The sequence below is a fragment of the Cydia splendana genome, chromosome 16 (genome assembly GCF_910591565.1).
Source record: "Cydia splendana chromosome 16, ilCydSple1.2, whole genome shotgun sequence".
Taxonomy (NCBI): Eukaryota; Metazoa; Arthropoda; class Insecta; order Lepidoptera; family Tortricidae; genus Cydia; species Cydia splendana.
The window spans coordinates 17652547-17672491 of NC_085975.1; the positions used below are offsets into that span (position 1 = coordinate 17652547).

The following is a 19945-nucleotide window of genomic DNA, read 5'->3' on the forward strand; positions in this document are numbered from 1 at the left end:
GACACTACGATATACTCATTGAAGTGGTCCTAATTTCAACAGTAAACCCTTCTATATCTTATGACCTCAATACTATCCTAAGAAGGAAAGAGGCCTTATAAAAAATATGACAGAAAACTTCAAATTTGAATCATATACCATAGACGCTAAAATCCCTATTCGCTTGCAGTATTTGGCTATAACTCTCAAATATTGTATGTGACGTAGCCATGTAACAAATTATCAAGTACATGGCCCAGTGAGATGAGCGTGTCACGATGTGACAATGTCATGTGACCTCAACACGTGACAATGACTATTCCATAGAGTCCATAGACAACCACTCGCAGATTAGGCATTGGTTTTACACCAAGACTGCATCTTCTTTTTTTCTCTCTTTATTGCACAAAAAGACATTAAAAATAACATACAATTAGTAAGAAGTACAAAGGCGAACTTATCCCTTTGAGGGATCTCTTCCAGTTAACCTTTGAGTAGATGAGAGGAGGAAGTGAAAAGAGGGTGACAAATGCAGCAAAATGTACAACAAAGTACCAGAAAGATAAAGGATATAAATACATACAAAATTTATAGGATAAATATACTTATATTACACAAAAAGTACGCTCTTTACATCTCTAGTGGAGTATGGAGTCACGCGAGTTGCCGACCCTACCCTATACAAGCTTATAAAAGGAAATCATAGGTGGGATCAAAGTGGCACTTTTCTTCCCTACTAGGCGGGATCAAAGTTGTACTTTTCTGTTCTAGGACACGATTTTTTCTTTCTTGCATACTATTTGTTATGTTCCAAATAATACATATTTTGGAACATAACAATTTCCTCATAGTTGATGTGAAATGCAGTATTTGTCACACGGTATCAAAATTATTTCGTCTTGGGCGTTAACACTTGAATCCCTCATTAACGCTCAGGATTCTACTTTAGAATTCTATTGTAGAATCCATCGCTTCATTCAGGATTCAATGTACACCCTTGCCGGAAATTCATTTTGATTCCTTGTAACACCAAACTACTATTTTTCCAGGCGCATTTTATAAAGCTACAAGTATAAAGCCGACCACTGACTAACAGTCCGCCGGACGATATCGGCCGGTCAGTTGTTCGGAACTGTCAAATTTTTGTTCTAACTGACAGGCCGATATCGTCCGGCGGCCTGTTAGTCAATGGTCGGCTTAAGGGCCGATACAGACGGACTGCACCCGACTGCAATTTGTATGTGAACTGTACGCCTACTGCAAGCCAACTACAACGTTGGTGGCGGCGTGCAGTTCCCATACAAGTTGCAGTCGGGTTGCAGTCCGTCTGCAACTCTGCACCGGGCCTAAAACAGCAAGAGTGGCCCTAACGTTCTCGTCATTGGTCAAGCGCGTCTCAAACACTGTTTTACATTTGGGGTTGTGCACAAATCACGCGAGGTGTTTTCGGCTACTTTTTGCCCCCCCCCCCCCCCCCCCCCTCCCCCCTGGTGTTATTTGGCGAGGTTTTTCGCTACCCCCCTCCCCCCCACACAACCTCACGTGTATTATTTTGAAATTTTTTCATTCAACCTAATTTTAAGAAAAATTGTATTGTATATAGAAAATCTTGTTTATTTTTCTATTTTCATTAAATAGACTCGCTATTTTGAAGTGCAGAGTGAAGATTTATGTTTAACGAAACCGAGAAAAAGTATCTACTCATGTGGTAGGTGTTTTTTTTTCATAGTTTCGTCTCCCAGTTCCCAGTCCCCAACGTGATCTATCGTGATTTTTTCGTGACCCCCCCCCCCCCCTATCGAACCTCGCGTGATTTGTGCACAAGCCCTTTGTAACATGTAGCTTTTCAAATGGGCTCCAGACGGCCTACCGCAAACCACGTTCGACGTGCTGCCTCCCTGTCACACTTACGTACGAATTTACAAGTGGAATAGAGAGGCTACACGTCGAACGTGGTTCGCGGTAGGCCATCAGTACGGTTACCATCAGTTTGTCACTGACATAAACGCCGTCGAGAACGTAATTTACTTTCTATACATCCCGTTTGCACTAATATGCGAGTGCGAGCGAGATGTATAGAAAGTAAATTACGTTCTCGACGGCGTTTATGTCAGTGACAAACTGATGGTAACCGTTCAGAACCCCCAGTGTAAATTTCATTCGATAGCATGACGGACATACGCGTTTGGAAGTCTCATTTTGTATGGGATTTTGATAACGTGACAAACTGATGGTAACCGTACTGAAATGAATGGTCGCGCTATTCATTTTACGTTTTTATGTACGACCATTACCCAAGTTAGTATGGAAGCGCATCGAGTGGTGCGCCAAACTCAAGTCATTCATATGCTCATGCTCCGTCTAATGTAAGTGATCATTGCTGTACTAAAACGTGTATAACTTGAAATGTCTTGCTTCTGTGAACTAGTGTCTTACATATTATTTCTAAACAACGTTTCATGAAAATTTTAAATAGAGCTAATCGTTTAGCAGTTTAGCGTATCGGCACAAGTACACATGTAGTGCATAATTATTTTCCATCGTATTTTCACGGAAACTTACGAACGTGTCTTGCTATTTCAGTCAGTCACGGTACAAAAAGTACTGAACGTTCACTGAACTAGCATGACAAACACGAACAGTTCCGAGAAAATACGATGAAAAACAATTTTGCACTACATCTGTAAGGAAATATTTGCCATCATGCCCGGGCCAAAAAAAACAATCGAAATCGGCTCAGTATTTTCGGCTTTTCGACACACGTGTCTAATATGTACTAGGCGTGGCTCACTCCGCGATTTCGTCGCTTTGCTGGTATCGTCTTGGGTCGTCCCATTCGTTTTTTGTCAAGTTCTTAAATTAGTCCTATTCTGCTTTCGTCACTCATTCTACATTCGTCACGATCGTCGGTGGCTTTCAATGTAGAATGAGTGACGAAAGCAGAATAGGACTAATTTAAGAACTTGACGAAAAACGAATGGGACGACCCAAGACGATACCGCTTTGCTAATACAGGTAGCTAAAAGTATGTGCTTTCACACCAATTTTGGTGGCTAGCCATAAGCCGCGCGTGGCGCTGTCGCCACCTAGCGGCCATATCTGTCGTGGTCGTAACAGACGCGTTTTGTTAGAGAGTGAGTCTTCTGTACCTAGTACTATTATTTATTCTGTGCTAATACCTAATAAGAGGAGAATAATGACTAATAAATACCTATGAATCTAAGTTTTTCTTTGCAGCAGATAGTCAGCTAAAAATAGCACAAAACTCTCTGATTTTGTCAAAAGTTTCTATTCTACATATTCGTTCGAAATTCTCGTTCGTCTATTTACAACCGCACCCAAACCACACCGCTAATAGGTACAAGTACTACCAGCAAACCATTGACCAAAAATGTACCTTATGTCCTCGCAATAAAGTTCAAGAATAGTCGGGTTATTATGTCGAAGATGGTTCTAACAACACACAATTTGTTAACCTTTGGTAGAACTTATTGTTATTGAAATAAGGTTTAAGTTGGTTTGTTAAATGTGTGAATGAAGATTCCAGTACATCATTTAGTGACATTCCGCGATTTCGATAGCGTTGGTCAATTTCCTATGTGGAAGATTTTAGAAACACAATACTAAGGATCAGATTTCTATTCTTGACGATTTTACGTTAGGTAGAGTTAGACCAAGAAAAGTCTGCAGCGACTTTGATAGCCCACGCAGTGCAAGTGCTATTTATACGTCATAATTTAATAGAAGTTTGACGTTTAAAATGACGCTTGCACTACGGGGGCTATCAAAATCACTGCAGACATTTCTCGGTCTGACTCTATTGTATTTAGTTATTATTGTAAATACATTTATTCCATTTTATTTTATTAGGTTTCATTTAAGTAAATCACTTGCCTGACTGAATCAGTCGTTTTCAAAGGGCTGACTTTAAATACGCCAAGTTGTTAAAATTAATGTTAAATGCTTCTAGTTCAATTAACTATCGGCCTAGGCATTGAACTGGATGCCGGCATTTAATGAATAGCCTACACGACTAACTGGCTGGCTAATTTAACCAGTTGGCTGCGACACGTATACGCGTGTATATCTTTACAAACACGTTAATGGCGTATAACTGCTAATATCCTTACATATTATAGTGATAAACGAGCTCTAGACCTTCATTTGGCTGTGTTTGCCAAATTAATAAACGTAATACCTATATGTAATGATTGAAGCAATTCTTGATAAAATATCAGATTCGAAACAATTCGGACTCAACATGCGCTCAAAATACCTGCCACGCTCTAATAAAATAAGAAACCTATTATTACACTTTGACGCATCGAAAACGACGTTTGCGTTGGCGAAAACTCAACACATAATATAACACGAAACATACACACAGTGCCGAATTAAGTAATAAGCAAAGTAGCATTGCTTAGGGCACCACATCTATGAGATGAGGCCATTTCGTGACACTTTATTCTCACTATGTTCTTTTTATGTACATAGTAGCAAAGAGAATAGAGTGTATAGAGGCGGATTGTCAAAATAAATTATGTAGCCACTGTAAATTTACTGCCATATTTCGACATAACATAAAACTGTTAGAACGCCATTTGACTTTGATCCTTATTCTTTCACTGATATGAGTTATCTTATTAAATATTAATATTAACGCCATCTACTCGACTATAGGCCAAAGGTATGGTGCAATCTTTTCGAGCGATGGCGCCATAACCTTCAGCCTACTCTCGAGTAGATGGCGTTAATATTAATATTTAACAAGTTAAAACATATCAGTGAAATAATAATGATCAAAGTCCAATGGCGTTCTAACAGTTTTAATCGTCTGTCAAAAGATGACAGTAAATGTACTGTAGCTACATAATTTACCAACTCTCTATTTCAAATTCTCTTTGGTAGTAGGTATGTCTTTTGTCTGTGTGTATGCGAATAAAAACATTATATTCTATTCTAAGGCTACACACATATATCAGAAGAATCTGAATGACCATGGCACTCATTCATGGGGTACAAATATGTTCCTACCTAAAGCTTAGGACATTAAAAGTATGACCACGGATTTTAAATTAAAGGCAAAATTGAATAATTATTCACCTGCCCAATCGCTAAACAACTTACCTACCAAAGCCAGCTCAAATCATACAAATGTTTCCATCACTTCCCTTTTCGTAGCAAAGAATTATTCAGTATTAATTGTTAGGTACATAAGTAATCTATTAAAATTATTTAAACAAATCAAACCAACACAAAAAACAAATGTTAAAAATATTAAGACAGTAATCAGTACCGTCATGCTATTATTATAGCGGTTTTATAATAGGTATATTTAATTTAATTCAAAAATAACAAGAAATATTATTAATAAAATTAACTAATATAAGTTTCAAAGACTTTAAGCTGTAGGTAATTAGTATAGGTAGTGTATATTCAATAAAAACTCAAAAAAAACTACCTACACTCAAAAACTTGTTACTTTCCATAATGCATAATGTAATGAAAATATTCTTAAATATAATTGTATATCCTGAACTGTACTAGATACAAAACGGACGGCCAACCGCGAACCACATTCATCGTGTTGCCTGTCTGTCACACTTACGTACGAATTTACAAGTGCAACAGAGAGGCAGCACGTCGAACGTGGTTCGCGGTAGGCCCTCAGTTTACAATATTTAACTGTTGTAAGTTAATGTTCTGCAGAGCCTTAAAGTCTCAATCTGTGATCTGTTAAAAATAAGGCTTCTAACAAGTTTACAAGCCTTGACACTTAGGCTCTTAACACAACACTTTATCTTTATTTAAGAGCCAGAATCATAAAAGACATAACATCCTAATCTGGAAAATGTTAGTATGGTTGTTAGACACATCACACTCACAAGCATAAACATTACTAACTGTCATCCTGTATTGCCCAAGAGTTGAGTGCAGTGTGTGCACCGAGACTCCATACAGGCACTCCGAAATGCTCCTTCAAGCACGAACTGTTACTCTCTTTCATCGTATTCAATAACACCTTCGTTGACTTCCCAACATTATCCGTTCTTTTCAAGAATGCAGCTATGTCCAGCCCACAAGTATCATTGACAGTCTTTCGGCATTCAGCCGCTGCATATGCAGACAATAGGCCATCTTGTCCGACAGCGGAGCTGCATACTTCGTTTACTAACTCGAGGACGGCCATTTCTGACTCGAAGATGACTTCACAGCATCCTGTTAGAGTAACTTGCAATTGGAATATTTCAAGGGCTGAGCGGTCAAACTCTATCTTATCAGCCTAGATATCTTTCCATTTATATATGAACTCCACACACATCCAATTTCAATTTCACAAACCCATTTGCTTGACTTGTTGGGTTTAACCGCTCACCCCGTCTGTATAGATAGTTTTACATTTAGAATAAGACATGTATGGTCGCAATTATCCATCATCTAACTAAGAACAGCATCTGTCATGGTAAATCAGCCGGCTTGTGACATGGATAAAAGCACCCATCATTAATGCTGCTGATTTAAAACTTATAATTGTAATGTAACTAGCAAAAAACAATAATTAAAGAAACAAAGTAGTTGAACAGGAAAATAAAATGTTATCAATATAAAATATAATGTTTTGCAATTGATACAATGGAATAAAGTAATGTAATAAATAATGTATATTGTTTTGCAACATTTTATGAATAGATAAAATTAACGTTTTTTTGACAAGTAATATGTATATATTTATTTATTTTATTTATATAGGTATGTATATATTAACTAATTAGCTCCGAAACAGTGATTTTAGCAAAACGAAGTCTTTACACACACAAGATTTGACAAATTGAAGTATAACCCATATATGCCCAGAAATAGTTTATGGTTGGAGTTCAAACCATATTGAAACCATCAAGGTCCTAGGTTAGGTTAGGTTCTAGATGTGAGTTTTATCCAGTAGGTCAGAAATGGACATGGGTATACAAGGGGAAATTTATTTATTGATCAAATAATTCTTGTAGTGTACTTTGTTCACACTCTTATTAAATTTGATCAAAATATTTTTTTAAACATCTCCCAATCTTGCTAAGGTATGATCTGTTAAAGTTAATGGTGTATAAGAAACACATCCTGTATGTAATTTATAATTAAAATGAATATCTGTTGATTAACCTACTATTTTATGTTTCCTGTTTTCCATTTAAATTGACAATTACATACTTAATGCATTTAAAGTAAAAATTATTAATTTATCTTTAAGGTAGGGCCCTGATTTATAGATCCTGTTTTTCATTTAAAGGAAATACATAGGCATTTAACAGATAATTTATTATTAATTATTGATTCTAACGGTAAGACTAAAAGACATAAATATATGCATTAATTTACCTTAATGGTCATATCTTAACTAACTATACTGTTAATTATTTTAGGTAAACAGTTGCTACAATTACATAAGATATCCCGAAATACTACATTTTTACAATATAATATGCGAAGTTGTAATGCAAAATTGATATCTTTAAATTGACATTATTCCTAGATAATTCTTTATGTTCATCAAACTAGTAGACATCCCTGACACATATTACAAAGCAGAAGAACAAGATATAGAGATTTCCAAGTTAACCAACTGGTTTGATTCTAACAGCATTCCAATCAGATCTTATGTCAACATTAGGTAATGCTCAGTCAACAGCTGGGCATATTTGCACTGCCGCGCTGGGAACTACAAACACGCACGCGAAAGTTTCGTTGCGAAAAACTACCCAGAGAACAACAAAAATACCATTTCAAAACTCATTTTAAACATTGAAAAACGTGTTTTGTGTACAGAGCGACGTATAATTAGATTTAAAACGCTCTAAACGTCTGCAAAACGTCGCGGCGTCCAGCGATATTGACATTGAGCTTAGAGTTATAAATACCGCGGTTACCTGCGTCCCGGTCGAGCTGGTTCGGCTTCAGCTGTCCCTGGCCCAGCATCAGAGGCGACAGGATCCTAGGCCACAGCACAGCGAAACACCCCACAACAATCACTAGAACGAACATCGTCTTCCGCGGCCCCAAAGCCTCCTCGTTCGCCATTCTGTCGTCGTGTTTTCGTATCGTTTCGTCACGCACGTACACAGCCGGTCGCACTCTACGGGTACATCGTCGTGTGTGATATAAATAAAAATTTTACTCGACTCGTCCCACGGCCGCCCGAGAAACGAGAAAGCTCGATGACAGCTGTCAAAGCGCCCTCTCCGGGGCGGGCGCGGAACGCGACTCGGGAGCGATCCGAATTCCTTCTTCGCTAGGGTGCAACCAAGATCTTCGAGAGTAGAACGCCGGTGGATTGAGCTGGCTCGATGTGACACAGCCGTATATCAACGTCAATCAGCTATGCCGACATCTTGCCTTCCCAGCCACCGGCTCGGCTTCTTCTGATGAAATCGTCGGAGCGGCACTACAATTCAAATATTGACAGAGCGAATTAGCGTTAGTCGGAGGAGCGTTTGGCGCGGCGGCCGGCGGCGGCGCTCGAGCCAGGCGTCGGAACAATATGGCCGGGCGCGGAGGCGGCACCGGCTAATAACCCGTCCCCACCGCGTCGAGGACTGCATACGCTCAGATGAATACTAATTAGACACTCTTTGTACGTACTTGTCATTATTTAAAAGTGTCCCCTTCTAGATAAAAATGCCTTCGACCACTTCAAAGGACCAAAGGGCACTAAAAATCCCTGCTCATCTTAAAAGCCTATCCTAAATAGTTTGCCTTGATAGATGTGGGCGCGACCTACGCGATGATAGAGTGGGTCAGACTGTGACCCTGCCGCCGTAAATGCTTTGCATTAGGTACAGCTTTCTTGCTAAACATGAATATTTACGTAAGGAACATCTTGTTAAAAATTTAAATAGTTTCCGTGTAACAATTATCCAGACTTTTAGCAACTTTAAAATAACACGACTGGCTGTATATTGAATCATCTAGGTACATAATGAACTCGTCAGCTTGTAATGACCTAATTAGTGAAATGGGACCAACAGAGTGGCGGCAGCGTTTGTTTAAATAGGATGAGATAAGCTCAGGTTGAGGCTTATCTCGGTTTATTACGGCTCCGATAACAAACGATACAAAAAACTCACTTCCTCCTTGCTTCCTCTTATTAATATTGTAAGTATTTATTTATGTTTTAGGAGGCAAACGAGTAGACGGCTCGCCTGGTCCTGCACGGACCTGCAAAAACAGAGGGGTTATGTACAAGCCGGACTTTAAGATGGGAGTGGTTATGCTCTTTCTCTTGAAGGGCGTCTCGGTTCGGAAATATCGCGATCGAAAATTCATTGTAAATATATAAAACATACGTATACCTACTTAGGTACTTACTTCGCTGGCTGATCTTGGTCTCCGATACTAGATTTCGCCATTCGTTCCTGTCCTGTGCGATCTGACGCTATTCAGCCGCTTGGATGTCAGACAGGTACAAAACACCTTGGATATAAGACATGTAAATAGAGAAAACAATAATTAAGCCTGATACAAAAAATTATAGCTAATTCAACATCCTGTTTGGCTGCATGCTGGGTTACACATATCGGCTCTGGAATCCAACAGAACCCTCTTGATTCGTGATACTTCTGAACCTCTGTATGGCTACTTGGCTAGAATCTTTTCGCGTCTCCTATCCTGATTTAAGCAATGGTAAATCAGCGGCTTATTTAGCACTCTTGAGAACTCGATGCACATGCACACTGATTTGCAAATTTTATGGTACCTAAGTACAGGGCCGTCTTAAACTATGCTTGGGCCCTTGGGCACATAAGAATTAGGGGCCCTTTTGGAAAGTAAAGAAAGCGAATTAAACTAACATTTTTCTACTATGATGAATGATCTTCTATTTATTATGAGTAATCAAATATACTGTTACTCGAATTTAAACTGTTGTGAGACATACAAGTGACTAAAAACAAGTGAGTCTAAACCGTAAAATTATACTGTTACTGTCTGTCTTTTGGGACCCCCTGAGGATGGGGGCCCTGGGCACGGGCCCCGTGTGCCCTTATGGTAAAGGCGGTACTGCCTAAGTACTAGCTGGAACGTTCGCGGAAGGTGGTTGTTTTGTTTCTTTTCTTAGCTTTTTGCTGACAAAAAAATGCAAATTCAAATTAGGGTCGGCAACGCGCATGTAACACCCCCGGAGTTGCAGGCGCCCATAGGCTGCGATGACTGCTTACCATCAGGCCTGTATGCTTGTTTGCCACCGACACGGTAAAAATAAGGCTTAATTCTAAGAATTGCGAACTATCGGCTTTTTGCACATCCTTAAGAAACAGTAGTTACAAAACTTCAGGGGCTTTTATTGCTAAAGAGCGAACTCATTCAAGGAACATTTAGAATGAAGTAGAGTATATATAATAGGATTAATAGGTAACTAATACGATGAGATGTGACTTGGATCTCGGTCAGGGGTACGAAACTCCTGACTTCGGCCAAACTCGGCTCCGCTCGGCTCAGCATTGCTCCGAGCAATTATTAGGGTTGACACAACTTGACGTCCCTTTGCGTGCACGACCACAGATAAGATAATGGCTTGAATTTTGACAACCCTAAATAGCCGAAAGGGATAGTGCCATATATTAGAAAGGGCTGTCAAACTTCGGTTTTGTAGGAACTAGGAAGTTTCCTTTCTGTACGGTAGTACTATTATAGTATTATTTATTCTGTCTCGGTTAAGGATGCATATTAGTTAAGGATAATAAATGAGAAATATTTATTGTGTATCTGTGTGTGTACCTATATCGAAGTGATAGGTACCCACTGAATTGTTTAACATCTAAAAATATCAACGTAAAACTTCAACTTCTATTTAAACAGTTGCCGACATTTTTTATTCGATAGCTCTATTCCAATCTGTATGCAGGTCACACGCATCCCCCTCCCATAAAACAATGGGTAGGTAGCTCTTTTCGAGGCAGGAAACTGCGTACGCGCTCACTTTACAAAATGGCCCCCGACGCCATATTGGAGCCCACAAACGGAGTTATAAGCTGTCTGGATGCGTTGGAGACACTGATCCATAAAGGGAAAGGATGTCCTGACTGCTTTCCGCTTAGTAATATTTTTAGTTGTTTAAAATTCTAGGTGGTTTGTGCCTTCCTTCCGCGTGAGGGAGTTCAAACTTCAAATGGCTGTCATATCCTAATACCCTGTGCTAACTCGGGGCACGAATACTGAAGTGAATTAGCAAAAATTTTTTCACCACACCAGCTAGTAAAGACTCTCGATTGTACGAAAAGTGATAAGAAAGTTGCATTTTATTCACATGTGAGGCAAAGTAATTTAAATGCAAATTTTTAGTTGGTTTCTTATGTTTGCTGGTAAAATTGACTTTTAAATGATGATTTTGAATGATCAATATTCAATAAAATTAATTTTGAATCGATTTGCTTTGATTTTGTTTGATATTTCACAGTTAGTTTTTTCCTTGTGTTGGTGTGGTGAAAAATGTTGTGTGTCACTCGGTGGCAAAATTTGTTTAACCCTCGTGCCTTGAAACCCTCGCAACGCTCAAGATTCCATTGTTCGAACTACTCGGTACGCTCGTAGTTCAATTTTGGAATATTTCGCTTACTCAGGTATCAATATTAGCACGAGAGGTTAAACGACAACTTTGCCCCCTTGTAAAACAAATAACTATTATCGAAAAAAAAATATATCGCAGCGGCGTAGGTATTACCGTATTACGGATCCATCTCATGTGAGGACTACCTATTATTGTTATCGCTATCGCTATAGTTAATTGTCTAATAGAGCCGATTGCACATTGAAACCCATAAGGGCATAGTCAATCCACTTTTTCTGCGTAGGCGCTGATGAATGGCGGTGAATCGGTGATGCAACAGTGACTCATCCGCAAGTGTACGTAATACGTTGTAATACGTATATACATAGTACGCCCTCTAGCACAATTTAAGAAAGATTTGTGACGTTTCGTAGATGTACCTACCTAAAACAATTTATTTGAAAGAAGAAAAATAATTAATTATTTTCAAAATAAGTAGGTATTATGTGGTTCTCACGTCTTACTTTACTATAGTTCGTTTTTGTTTGCATTAGAAATAAGGTAAACAATCTTGATGTGTCTTTTAATTGAAAAACACATTTTAAAAATAAGTTATAGCAAATATGTAACAATTATGAACTAATACGATCATTTATATTCTTCTGCTTTCATAAGTAATAGTTACTGATTTTTGAAATGCGTTTTTCAATTAAAAGACATGTCAAGATCGCTTACCTTCTTTCAAGTTCTTTCTAATGCTAAAAAAACGAACTATAAGCGCCACTTGCACCATCCCACTAACCCGGGGTTAACCTGTTAAACCTGGAGTTACCATGGTTACCAGTACAATTTGACACTGGGTTAACGGTTTAACCGCTTAACCCCGGGTTAGTGGGATAGTTCAAGTGGCGCCAAGAGTTCCAATATGGTTTTAACCTCCTTAAAAAAAGTCTGAATCTTCCAACCCAGAAAGGAAACTGCCTTATTGAGATAACGTTTTTAAGTTTTAATACTACGTGGGTGGCAAACAAGCATACGGTCCGCGTGATGGTAAGGTAAGCGTCTCCGTAGCCAAATATGGACGCCTGCAACGCCAGAGGTGTTACATGCGCGTTGCTGATCCTAACACTCCGCATCCTCGTTGAGCTCTGATGGCAACCTTACCAGCAGGAACACAACACGTTACTAATGAGTAGGGTCTGGGCGTGTTATTTGGCTGCGGTTTTCTGTAACCTAGAGGTTATTATTGGTGGAGGTGGTGGTGATTAGTCCGATTTCGTCACGATGTTTTCCTTCACCGGAAAGCGACTGGTAAAAATACAATGATATTTCGTACATACTTCGTAAGTTCCGAAAAACTCGTTAGTAAGAGCCGCAGGGTTTGAAGCCGCGACCTCCTGATTGAAAGTCGCCCTTTACCCCTTTACCATTAAAGCTATTTTTTGCTATCTAAGTATAATTTATTAACAATATAGATATGTATTACTAAATAAAAACTATTATATAATCTGTACTAAAAGTTCCGTAGACCCTATTTGGTACTTTATGCCAGTTTCCACCCTTTTGGACCTTTTGGAAAAATTCTGTCTTACTACCAAACCTGCTAACAAAATTTCACAAGAATCGGTTAAGAAAAGCGCAGACGAGAACCTCCAGACATACGAAGCATTTTTGCCCAAGCTGAATCGGAGACCTTCACTAACGCTGTCAACTAAGTTTTATGTTTCATGCCATGATATACCTACCTATAATTACTTAATTATAGTTGGTCAAACCACGTCAAGCCAATTTGTCAGTCAGTAACAACCAGGAAAACTAATACTCATACTTTTCTTTTGAGTGCTAGCATTAGTGTAAGACAAAGATAGTATGATTCTCTGTCTATGATTGAAATGAGACAGTCATTTGACAAACTATACCTACTGATGTCCAACATAACACAGGAGCCGCATATTCTCGCGTGCCTGCGCGTGAGTGGAATACGTCGCCGCGCCGCTTCCAATCGTTTCGCAATTGCGAGGAAAGGTTTGGGCAAAGGCGTGACAGGGAAAACTTACGATTATATTAATAGATGGCACAATACTAAGGAACATTCATTCACTCTACCTGGGGCCCATTTCTCGAACGATAAATAATAATAATAATAAGGAGGCGTAGGGATGTGACGACCCCATCGCCCGCTGGTTTTGCCAGTGCAATCAGTCAACGCAGGGCAGCTTGTGGCGAGCTGTTGGGGATTAGCGACCTCACGTACCCGAGTGCTCCTGGGGAGTTCTGTTACCCGCAAGGAGGGTGGGTGGGACAGGATTCTCTGCCTCTGGCTTGCCTTAGCCGGCCGGCCAGAGTGGAGTCGTTAGAGCTATAACCTCCAGGGGTGGAAGTGAAATATGCATAAGACGCGAGTTGGCACAGTGGCTGTTAACAGCCACTGGGTAGAAAGCGGCGCACACCTCTCGACACCCCTGAGCCGCTCACACCGGTGTTGCCCTTGAGCCATCCTAGATGTCGCTTTTTGTGGGGGCCCATCTTGTGAGGGCGAGTCACCGTCTGCCGGAAATAAAATTGCATACCGTTTTATTAGGCAGGCGTCCGGTTTTTTACCCCATAGCTCAGTTCTTAGTCCATCGCTTTCACCCAATAACCTAGTTCATTTTAGATTCCATCAACTCTCAATAGTCCTTACACCCTGGCGGGTGCTGCCTCTGCGTGCGTCCCATGACACGGGCAAGGGCAGCCTCCGCTCGGTGTACCCCTTACATTTCATTAAAGTGTCAAAAGGGCCTCTACGTGTTGGCTTCGGCTCCGCGCACGCCTCCCAAAGGTCCGGAACACCATTGTTCCGTGATGGGAAAGACATAATAATATAGCCTCTTTATTCCCTAATAAACAAACATAATTTACAGTCTCATTTCTTAAATACATTAAAATTTCATTTCATGCATACTTTACATATAACATATAATATAACATTTCAATTTTTTTATTATTATTTGTATGTCTTTCCCATCACGGAACAATGGTGTTCCGGACCTTTGGGAGGCGTGCGCGGAGCCGAAGCCAACACGTAGAGGCCCTTTTGACACTTTAATGAAATGTAAGGGGTACACCGAGCGGAGGCTGCCCTTGCCCGTGTCATGGGACGCACGCAGAGGCAGCACCCGCCAGGGTGTAAGGACTATTGAGAGTGGATGGAATCTAAAATGAACTAGGTTATTGGGTGAAAGCGATGGACTAAGAACTGAGCTATGGGGTAAAAAACCGGACGCCTGCCTAATAAAACGGTATGCAATTTTATTTCCGGCAGACGGTGACTCGCCCTCACAAGATGGGCCCCCACAAAAAGCGACATCTAGGATGGCTCAAGGGCAACACCGGTGTGAGCGGCTCAGGGGTGTCGAGAGGTGTGCGCCGCTTTCTACCCAGTGGCTGTTAACAGCCACTGTGCCAACTCGCGTCTTATGCATATTTCACTTCCACCCCTGGAGCTAATAGCTCTAACGACTCCACTCTGGCCGGCCGGCTAAGGCAAGCCAGAGGCAGAGAATCCTGTCCCACCCACCCTCCTTGCGGGTAACAGAACTCTCCAGGAGCACTCGGGTACGTGAGGTCGCTAATCCCCAACAGCTCGCCACAAGCTGCCCTGCGTTGACTGATTGCACTGGTAAAACCAGCGGGCGATGGGGTCGTCACATCCCTACGCCTTATTATTATTATTATTATTTTGAATTAGAAAATTATTAATTGATATATTATACATACTTAATTTAATTTGTATATCATACATAATTATTTATTTAAATGTTTATTTAAGGACCTCTCTACGAGTAAAGGCCTCCTCCATATCCTTCCAGGTATCTCTATCCATTGCCTTCGTAATCCAGTCCTTTCCAGCAGTTCTAGCTAACTCGTCTGACCACCTCTCTTTCGGTTTTCCTTGAGTTCGTTTGCCGAGTGGTCCTGGCCACATAGTTACTTTATTTGTCCATTTGTCCTTGCTCATACGTGCCACATGGCCTGCCCACCTCCATTTTAGTGTTTTACAGTATTGTAAGGCGTCTATTACGTTTGTTGTCCTTCTTATGTCTGTATTACGTTTCCTGTCCCTCCTGTTTATTTTCAGTATACTGCGTTCCATGGCTCTTTGACATGTCTGTATCCTATTTGTTGTGTAGTTACTGTAAATCCATGTTTGGCTTCCGTATGAGAGACATTCTCGAACGATATTAGACTAATATTACTAGTCCACGAACTGTACCGTTTGAGAAATGGGCCCCAGCCTTTAGTTCGTCCTCCTCCTTGCATCGGTTTCCTCATCACTGAGGGTCGTGGCCACTTCTAGGGAACAGCTTCTCTTTGACAATTTGCCGCCACCTATTCTGTCTGTCGCCGTATGTAGGGCACCGTGGAGCGTTGCATCAAGGGCTGAGCGATTTTGGTCTGTCCACCGCATTGAGCTCCTGCATCTAGGTTTATCGCCTTCGATTTTACCAGTGATTACCAGCTTTTCCAGGTTATCACTGTCTTTCCTGGCAATGTGGCCAAAATACACTAAGCACTTTGCGTAAGCAGATAGTATACAGCCTGGTTGTGATGTTCAGTTCATCAAGGATCGATGCATTAGTGCGCCGCGCTGTCCAGTGTTTGTTCAGCGGCCTCCTCCAACACCAAATCTCAAAGGCTTCAATTCGGTTACGGTCAGCTTTCCTAAGGGTCCATGTCTCTGCGAATGTGAAAATGGCGAAGACTAGAGTCCGAACTAAGGTGCTCTTGGTGTTGGTAGAGATGTTCCTGTCCTTCCATACTTTCTCCAGCTGCGCCATGGCTCCCTTCGCCATTCCGATTCTTCTGCGGATTTCCGTCTCACAGGACCCATTGTTGCTTATAGTAGAGCCAAGGTACGTGAAGTTGTCTACGATCTCTAGGTCAAGTGTTCCACTGCGCTCCAACTTCCGTTCGCGTTCTAGTATCATGACTTTGGTTTTAGATCTATTGACCGAGAGTCCGAGTTCTTCACTGATACTTTCCATCCTGTTTAAAAAACAGGCCATCTCTGCTTCGCTGACTGCCAGAAGGGTGGTGTCGTCAGCGTATCTTAACCTTTTCGACGCCGTGTCAAACACAAAAGCTGTCACTCAGACGCCACGTCACCGAAGTGTCAAAACTGAAATTGAACTTTATGCATATGCACGTAGATCTATGTTGTTCTGTGGTCTGTGACCGATTAATCGGTCTTTGGCGTTGAACCTGCGGTGCGGATATATCGGTCATTGGCGTCCAAAAGGTTAAGTTTGATATTTTACGCCCTCCCACGGAAATGCCACCATTCCAGCCGTCGCATGTTCTCCTCACGACGTATTCACCGTATATATTAAACAGGATTGGCGAGAGAATGCACCCTTAGTTCGTAGTGTTCGGAAAGAGAAGAGTTGTGGAATGTATGGGGCCCAATAGTACAATCGCCTGCGCTCGCAGTGTTCCAGTTAAGAAAAAAATAGCTTAATCTTTGCAACCGAGCGGCAACCGAGCTACCGGCAAGGCCTTCAAAACCGTTCAAACGAGTATCGAGTGGAACACCGCAAGCGCAGGCGATTGTACATTCCACGACTCTTCTCTTTCCGAAGACTCTATCTAGTTCCATATAGCTGTGCCTAGGGTTCTCATATGACAAAATGGAATATCCTGGCATGACCCTAAAATGATAACATTTTCTGGGCGGTTATTTCTCCAAAAATCAACTATAAAAGTTTAAAAACGCCCATTAAATCCATAAAGGCCCCAGTATACAGTGGCTAATGATGGGCCATGCCAAGCCACTGCCATAGACGACTGTGTGAACACCACCACAGGCCACGCTACGCGACGTTTCCTTTGAAGTGTCAAAAAAAACATCACGATAGACAACTGATGGCTTGTCATGGACCATCCTTGACCACTGTGTACTGGGGCCTTTACCTTTTCACGCTTAAACCGCTGAACCGATTTAGATGAAATTGGGACCTATGGAGATAGTTTCATTCCACGCAGATGAAGTTAAGGGCAGAAACTATAGTTTGTCAAAGGACTGTCTATATATGTAATTTCATTCATAGACAGAGAGAATCATACTATCTTTGACTACACTAGTTAGTAATAGCACCCAAAAAAAAGGATGAGTACCTATAGTTTTCCTGGTTCTTACTGACTGACAAATTGGTTTGACCAACTATAGTAAGAATAATATCTGTTTCGTAACTGCAAGGCCGGAGGTTTTAGCGGAAACATGTCAACTGGCTACGTTACTCGCTAAACGGAAGGTCACGAACACAGGGATCTGTCAATTCTGTCATATACGGTTATCACACTGATGTGGATCTGTAAGCCGCTCCGAGCGAGCGAGACTGCGCTATAGTGATGTCCCGCTCGCAAAGCACAGCGGCGTATCTATTGTAAAGACTACCAAACTTGCACCAAACGCTTGATTGACAGGTGAAGAGTATTGATTTGAATGTTATCAGGCCCGGATTTAGAGACCTAGGACCCATAGGCACTTTGTATGGCACTTAGAATTTAGGGGGCTCCCCTTCCCATCTCAAAACTATTGCTAGGTTGCCTGGGCCCCTAGCCCGGGCCTAGGGGGATACCCGGCCCTGAATGTTATTGTGCCTAAATTTCCCTCGTGAATTGTAGAGAAATAGCTAGGGAGACAAGAGAAAGTGGTCGGAAAGTGAGCCCTGTAACCCTTCTAGGGTTTTCTAGGGGTTAGTACATCTATCGGCTCACAATACTTTAATTAAAAAGTTGTCAAAACGCTCATAGACTACTGTGCCCTCTTACCCATAACCCATAACGATCAGGCAGACCATACACTTGTTTACAATCATCGTTTCATATATGTTCTCATACAGTAGGTACGTTCATTTAATAGTAAAACTATCCCTATATGAACATGACACCATTGTCGGGCTGATGATCAATATCACAGTCCATATTGAAAAACTTCTATGGCCCGTCGCCATATTGAAAAAAATATTATTATGCCAACCGCGTTTCCCGCCAAAGTACCGCACCCAACAGAATAGAAGGAATCATGGCGATGGAATTTTATGTTCAGCCAGAGACACGTTAAAATGAAAAACCCTTCTCCATACAAAGTCATCGTCTGTTTTAACAACATTTATTATTGGCTAAGCGTGCTGGGAAAGTGGTATTAATAATCTTAAAATGGTATTTTTGTGAGCCCAAATTCTTAGAGTTAGACAAAGAAAAATCTGCAACGATTTTAATAGCATACCTACGCAGTGCAAGTGTTTTTTATACGTTATAATGTCGCTTCAAATACTTAACACTTGCACTGCGTCTGCTATCGAAATCGTTGCAAACTTGTCATGGTCTAACTCTACACTGTTTGTAATCTTTCAAGTCTTGCACACTGCCAATATGAGTGGGAACACCATTTCTCTAACGGCCCCTAAACATTAAGCGTCACTTGAACCCGCAACCAAAAATCGTTCCCATACAATCAAAGTAATACGCTCTCATTTTCGAGTTTTAGACTCTAGAGTTCACCAAGAATAGTCTGCAGCGGATTTGATAGCCCACGCAGTGAAAGTGTTATTTTAAACGTCAAACTTCTATGAAATTATGACGTATAAATGACACTTGCACTGCGTGGGCTATCAAATCCGCTGCAGACTTTTTTTGGTCCGACTCTAGACATGTGCGCTTTGATTTTAGCATCTACGCGGGAGGCCTCATTAGGTACGTGTCATGATGAGATTGATGAGATACACATTTGTATGGAGATAAACAGTCTAAATTATTTACCTTTCTCTGGTTCAACCAATGTATGATATACCATGAATAAATAATTAGTTACTAGGAAAGGCGGTCTTTAAATGCTTACTGCCCATTGTTTTATTTGTTATACGGTTACTTTTGCTAGTTTGGAAAGTTTTCTGTTCTTTTCTAAATTCTTTTTCACCACACCAGCTCGGAAAGGCTTACTTTGCACTTCAAAAATGTATAGCAAAGTTGCACTTTGCTATCAGTAATTCACATGTGAGGCAAAGTAATCAAATGCAAATTTTAAGTTGTTTTCTTATGTTTGCTGATAGAATTGACTTTAAATGATGATTTTGGATGATAAATTGATAAATATTTAATAACATTCATTTGAATTTGATTTGGTTTGATTTTGATTGATATTTTACATTTAATATTTGCTTCGGGTTGGTGTGGTGAAAAATTTTGTGTTTCACTCGGGGGCAAATTTTGTTTGACCCTCGTGCTTTGAAACCCTCGCAACGCTCACGATTTTGGAATCTTTCGCTTGCTCGGGTATCAATATTAGCACGAGCGGTTAAACAACAACTTTGCCCCCTTGTAAAACAAATAACTATTAAAATCTCACTCAAATCGACACACAATTGTACATTTTAAAATAATAACATCCTT

At 40.7% G+C, this 19945-nt stretch overlaps 1 protein-coding gene and 2 long non-coding RNA genes across 10 annotated transcripts in view; 1 reads left to right on the forward strand and 2 right to left on the reverse strand.

Annotated features, from left to right (window-relative positions):
- Positions 1-8170, reverse strand: part of LOC134798422 (triadin) — a 46290-nt gene extending 38120 nt beyond the window's left edge. For 3 of the 8 annotated variants that reach the window (XM_063770855.1, XM_063770853.1, XM_063770858.1), the window contains exons 1-2: positions 7899-8169; positions 5884-6198 (exon numbers count right to left, since the gene is read on the reverse strand). In XM_063770855.1, coding sequence (XP_063626925.1) covers positions 5884-6198; positions 7899-8049 — 466 coding nt within the window. In that variant the 5' untranslated portion in view covers positions 8050-8169. Of the gene's footprint in view, positions 1-5883; positions 6199-7898 lie in introns of all 8 variants that reach the window. The other 5 variants (XM_063770851.1, XM_063770857.1, XM_063770852.1 and 2 more) reach the window with 5 other exon arrangements.
- The window catches only part of LOC134798468 (uncharacterized), a 350482-nt gene extending 336104 nt beyond the window's left edge, over positions 1-14378 (forward strand). Inside the window, exon 2 of the long non-coding RNA XR_010145187.1 lies at positions 13894-14378. This is a non-coding gene — a long non-coding RNA (uncharacterized LOC134798468). The remainder of the gene's footprint in view (positions 1-13893) is intronic.
- On the reverse strand, positions 11321-19888 carry LOC134798473 (uncharacterized). Its single transcript, XR_010145191.1, has 2 exons — positions 19803-19888; positions 11321-11540 (listed from the first exon to the last, which is right to left on the reverse strand). It is a non-coding gene; the product is annotated as an uncharacterized LOC134798473 (long non-coding RNA).
- Between the last annotated feature and the right edge of the window lie 57 nt (positions 19889-19945).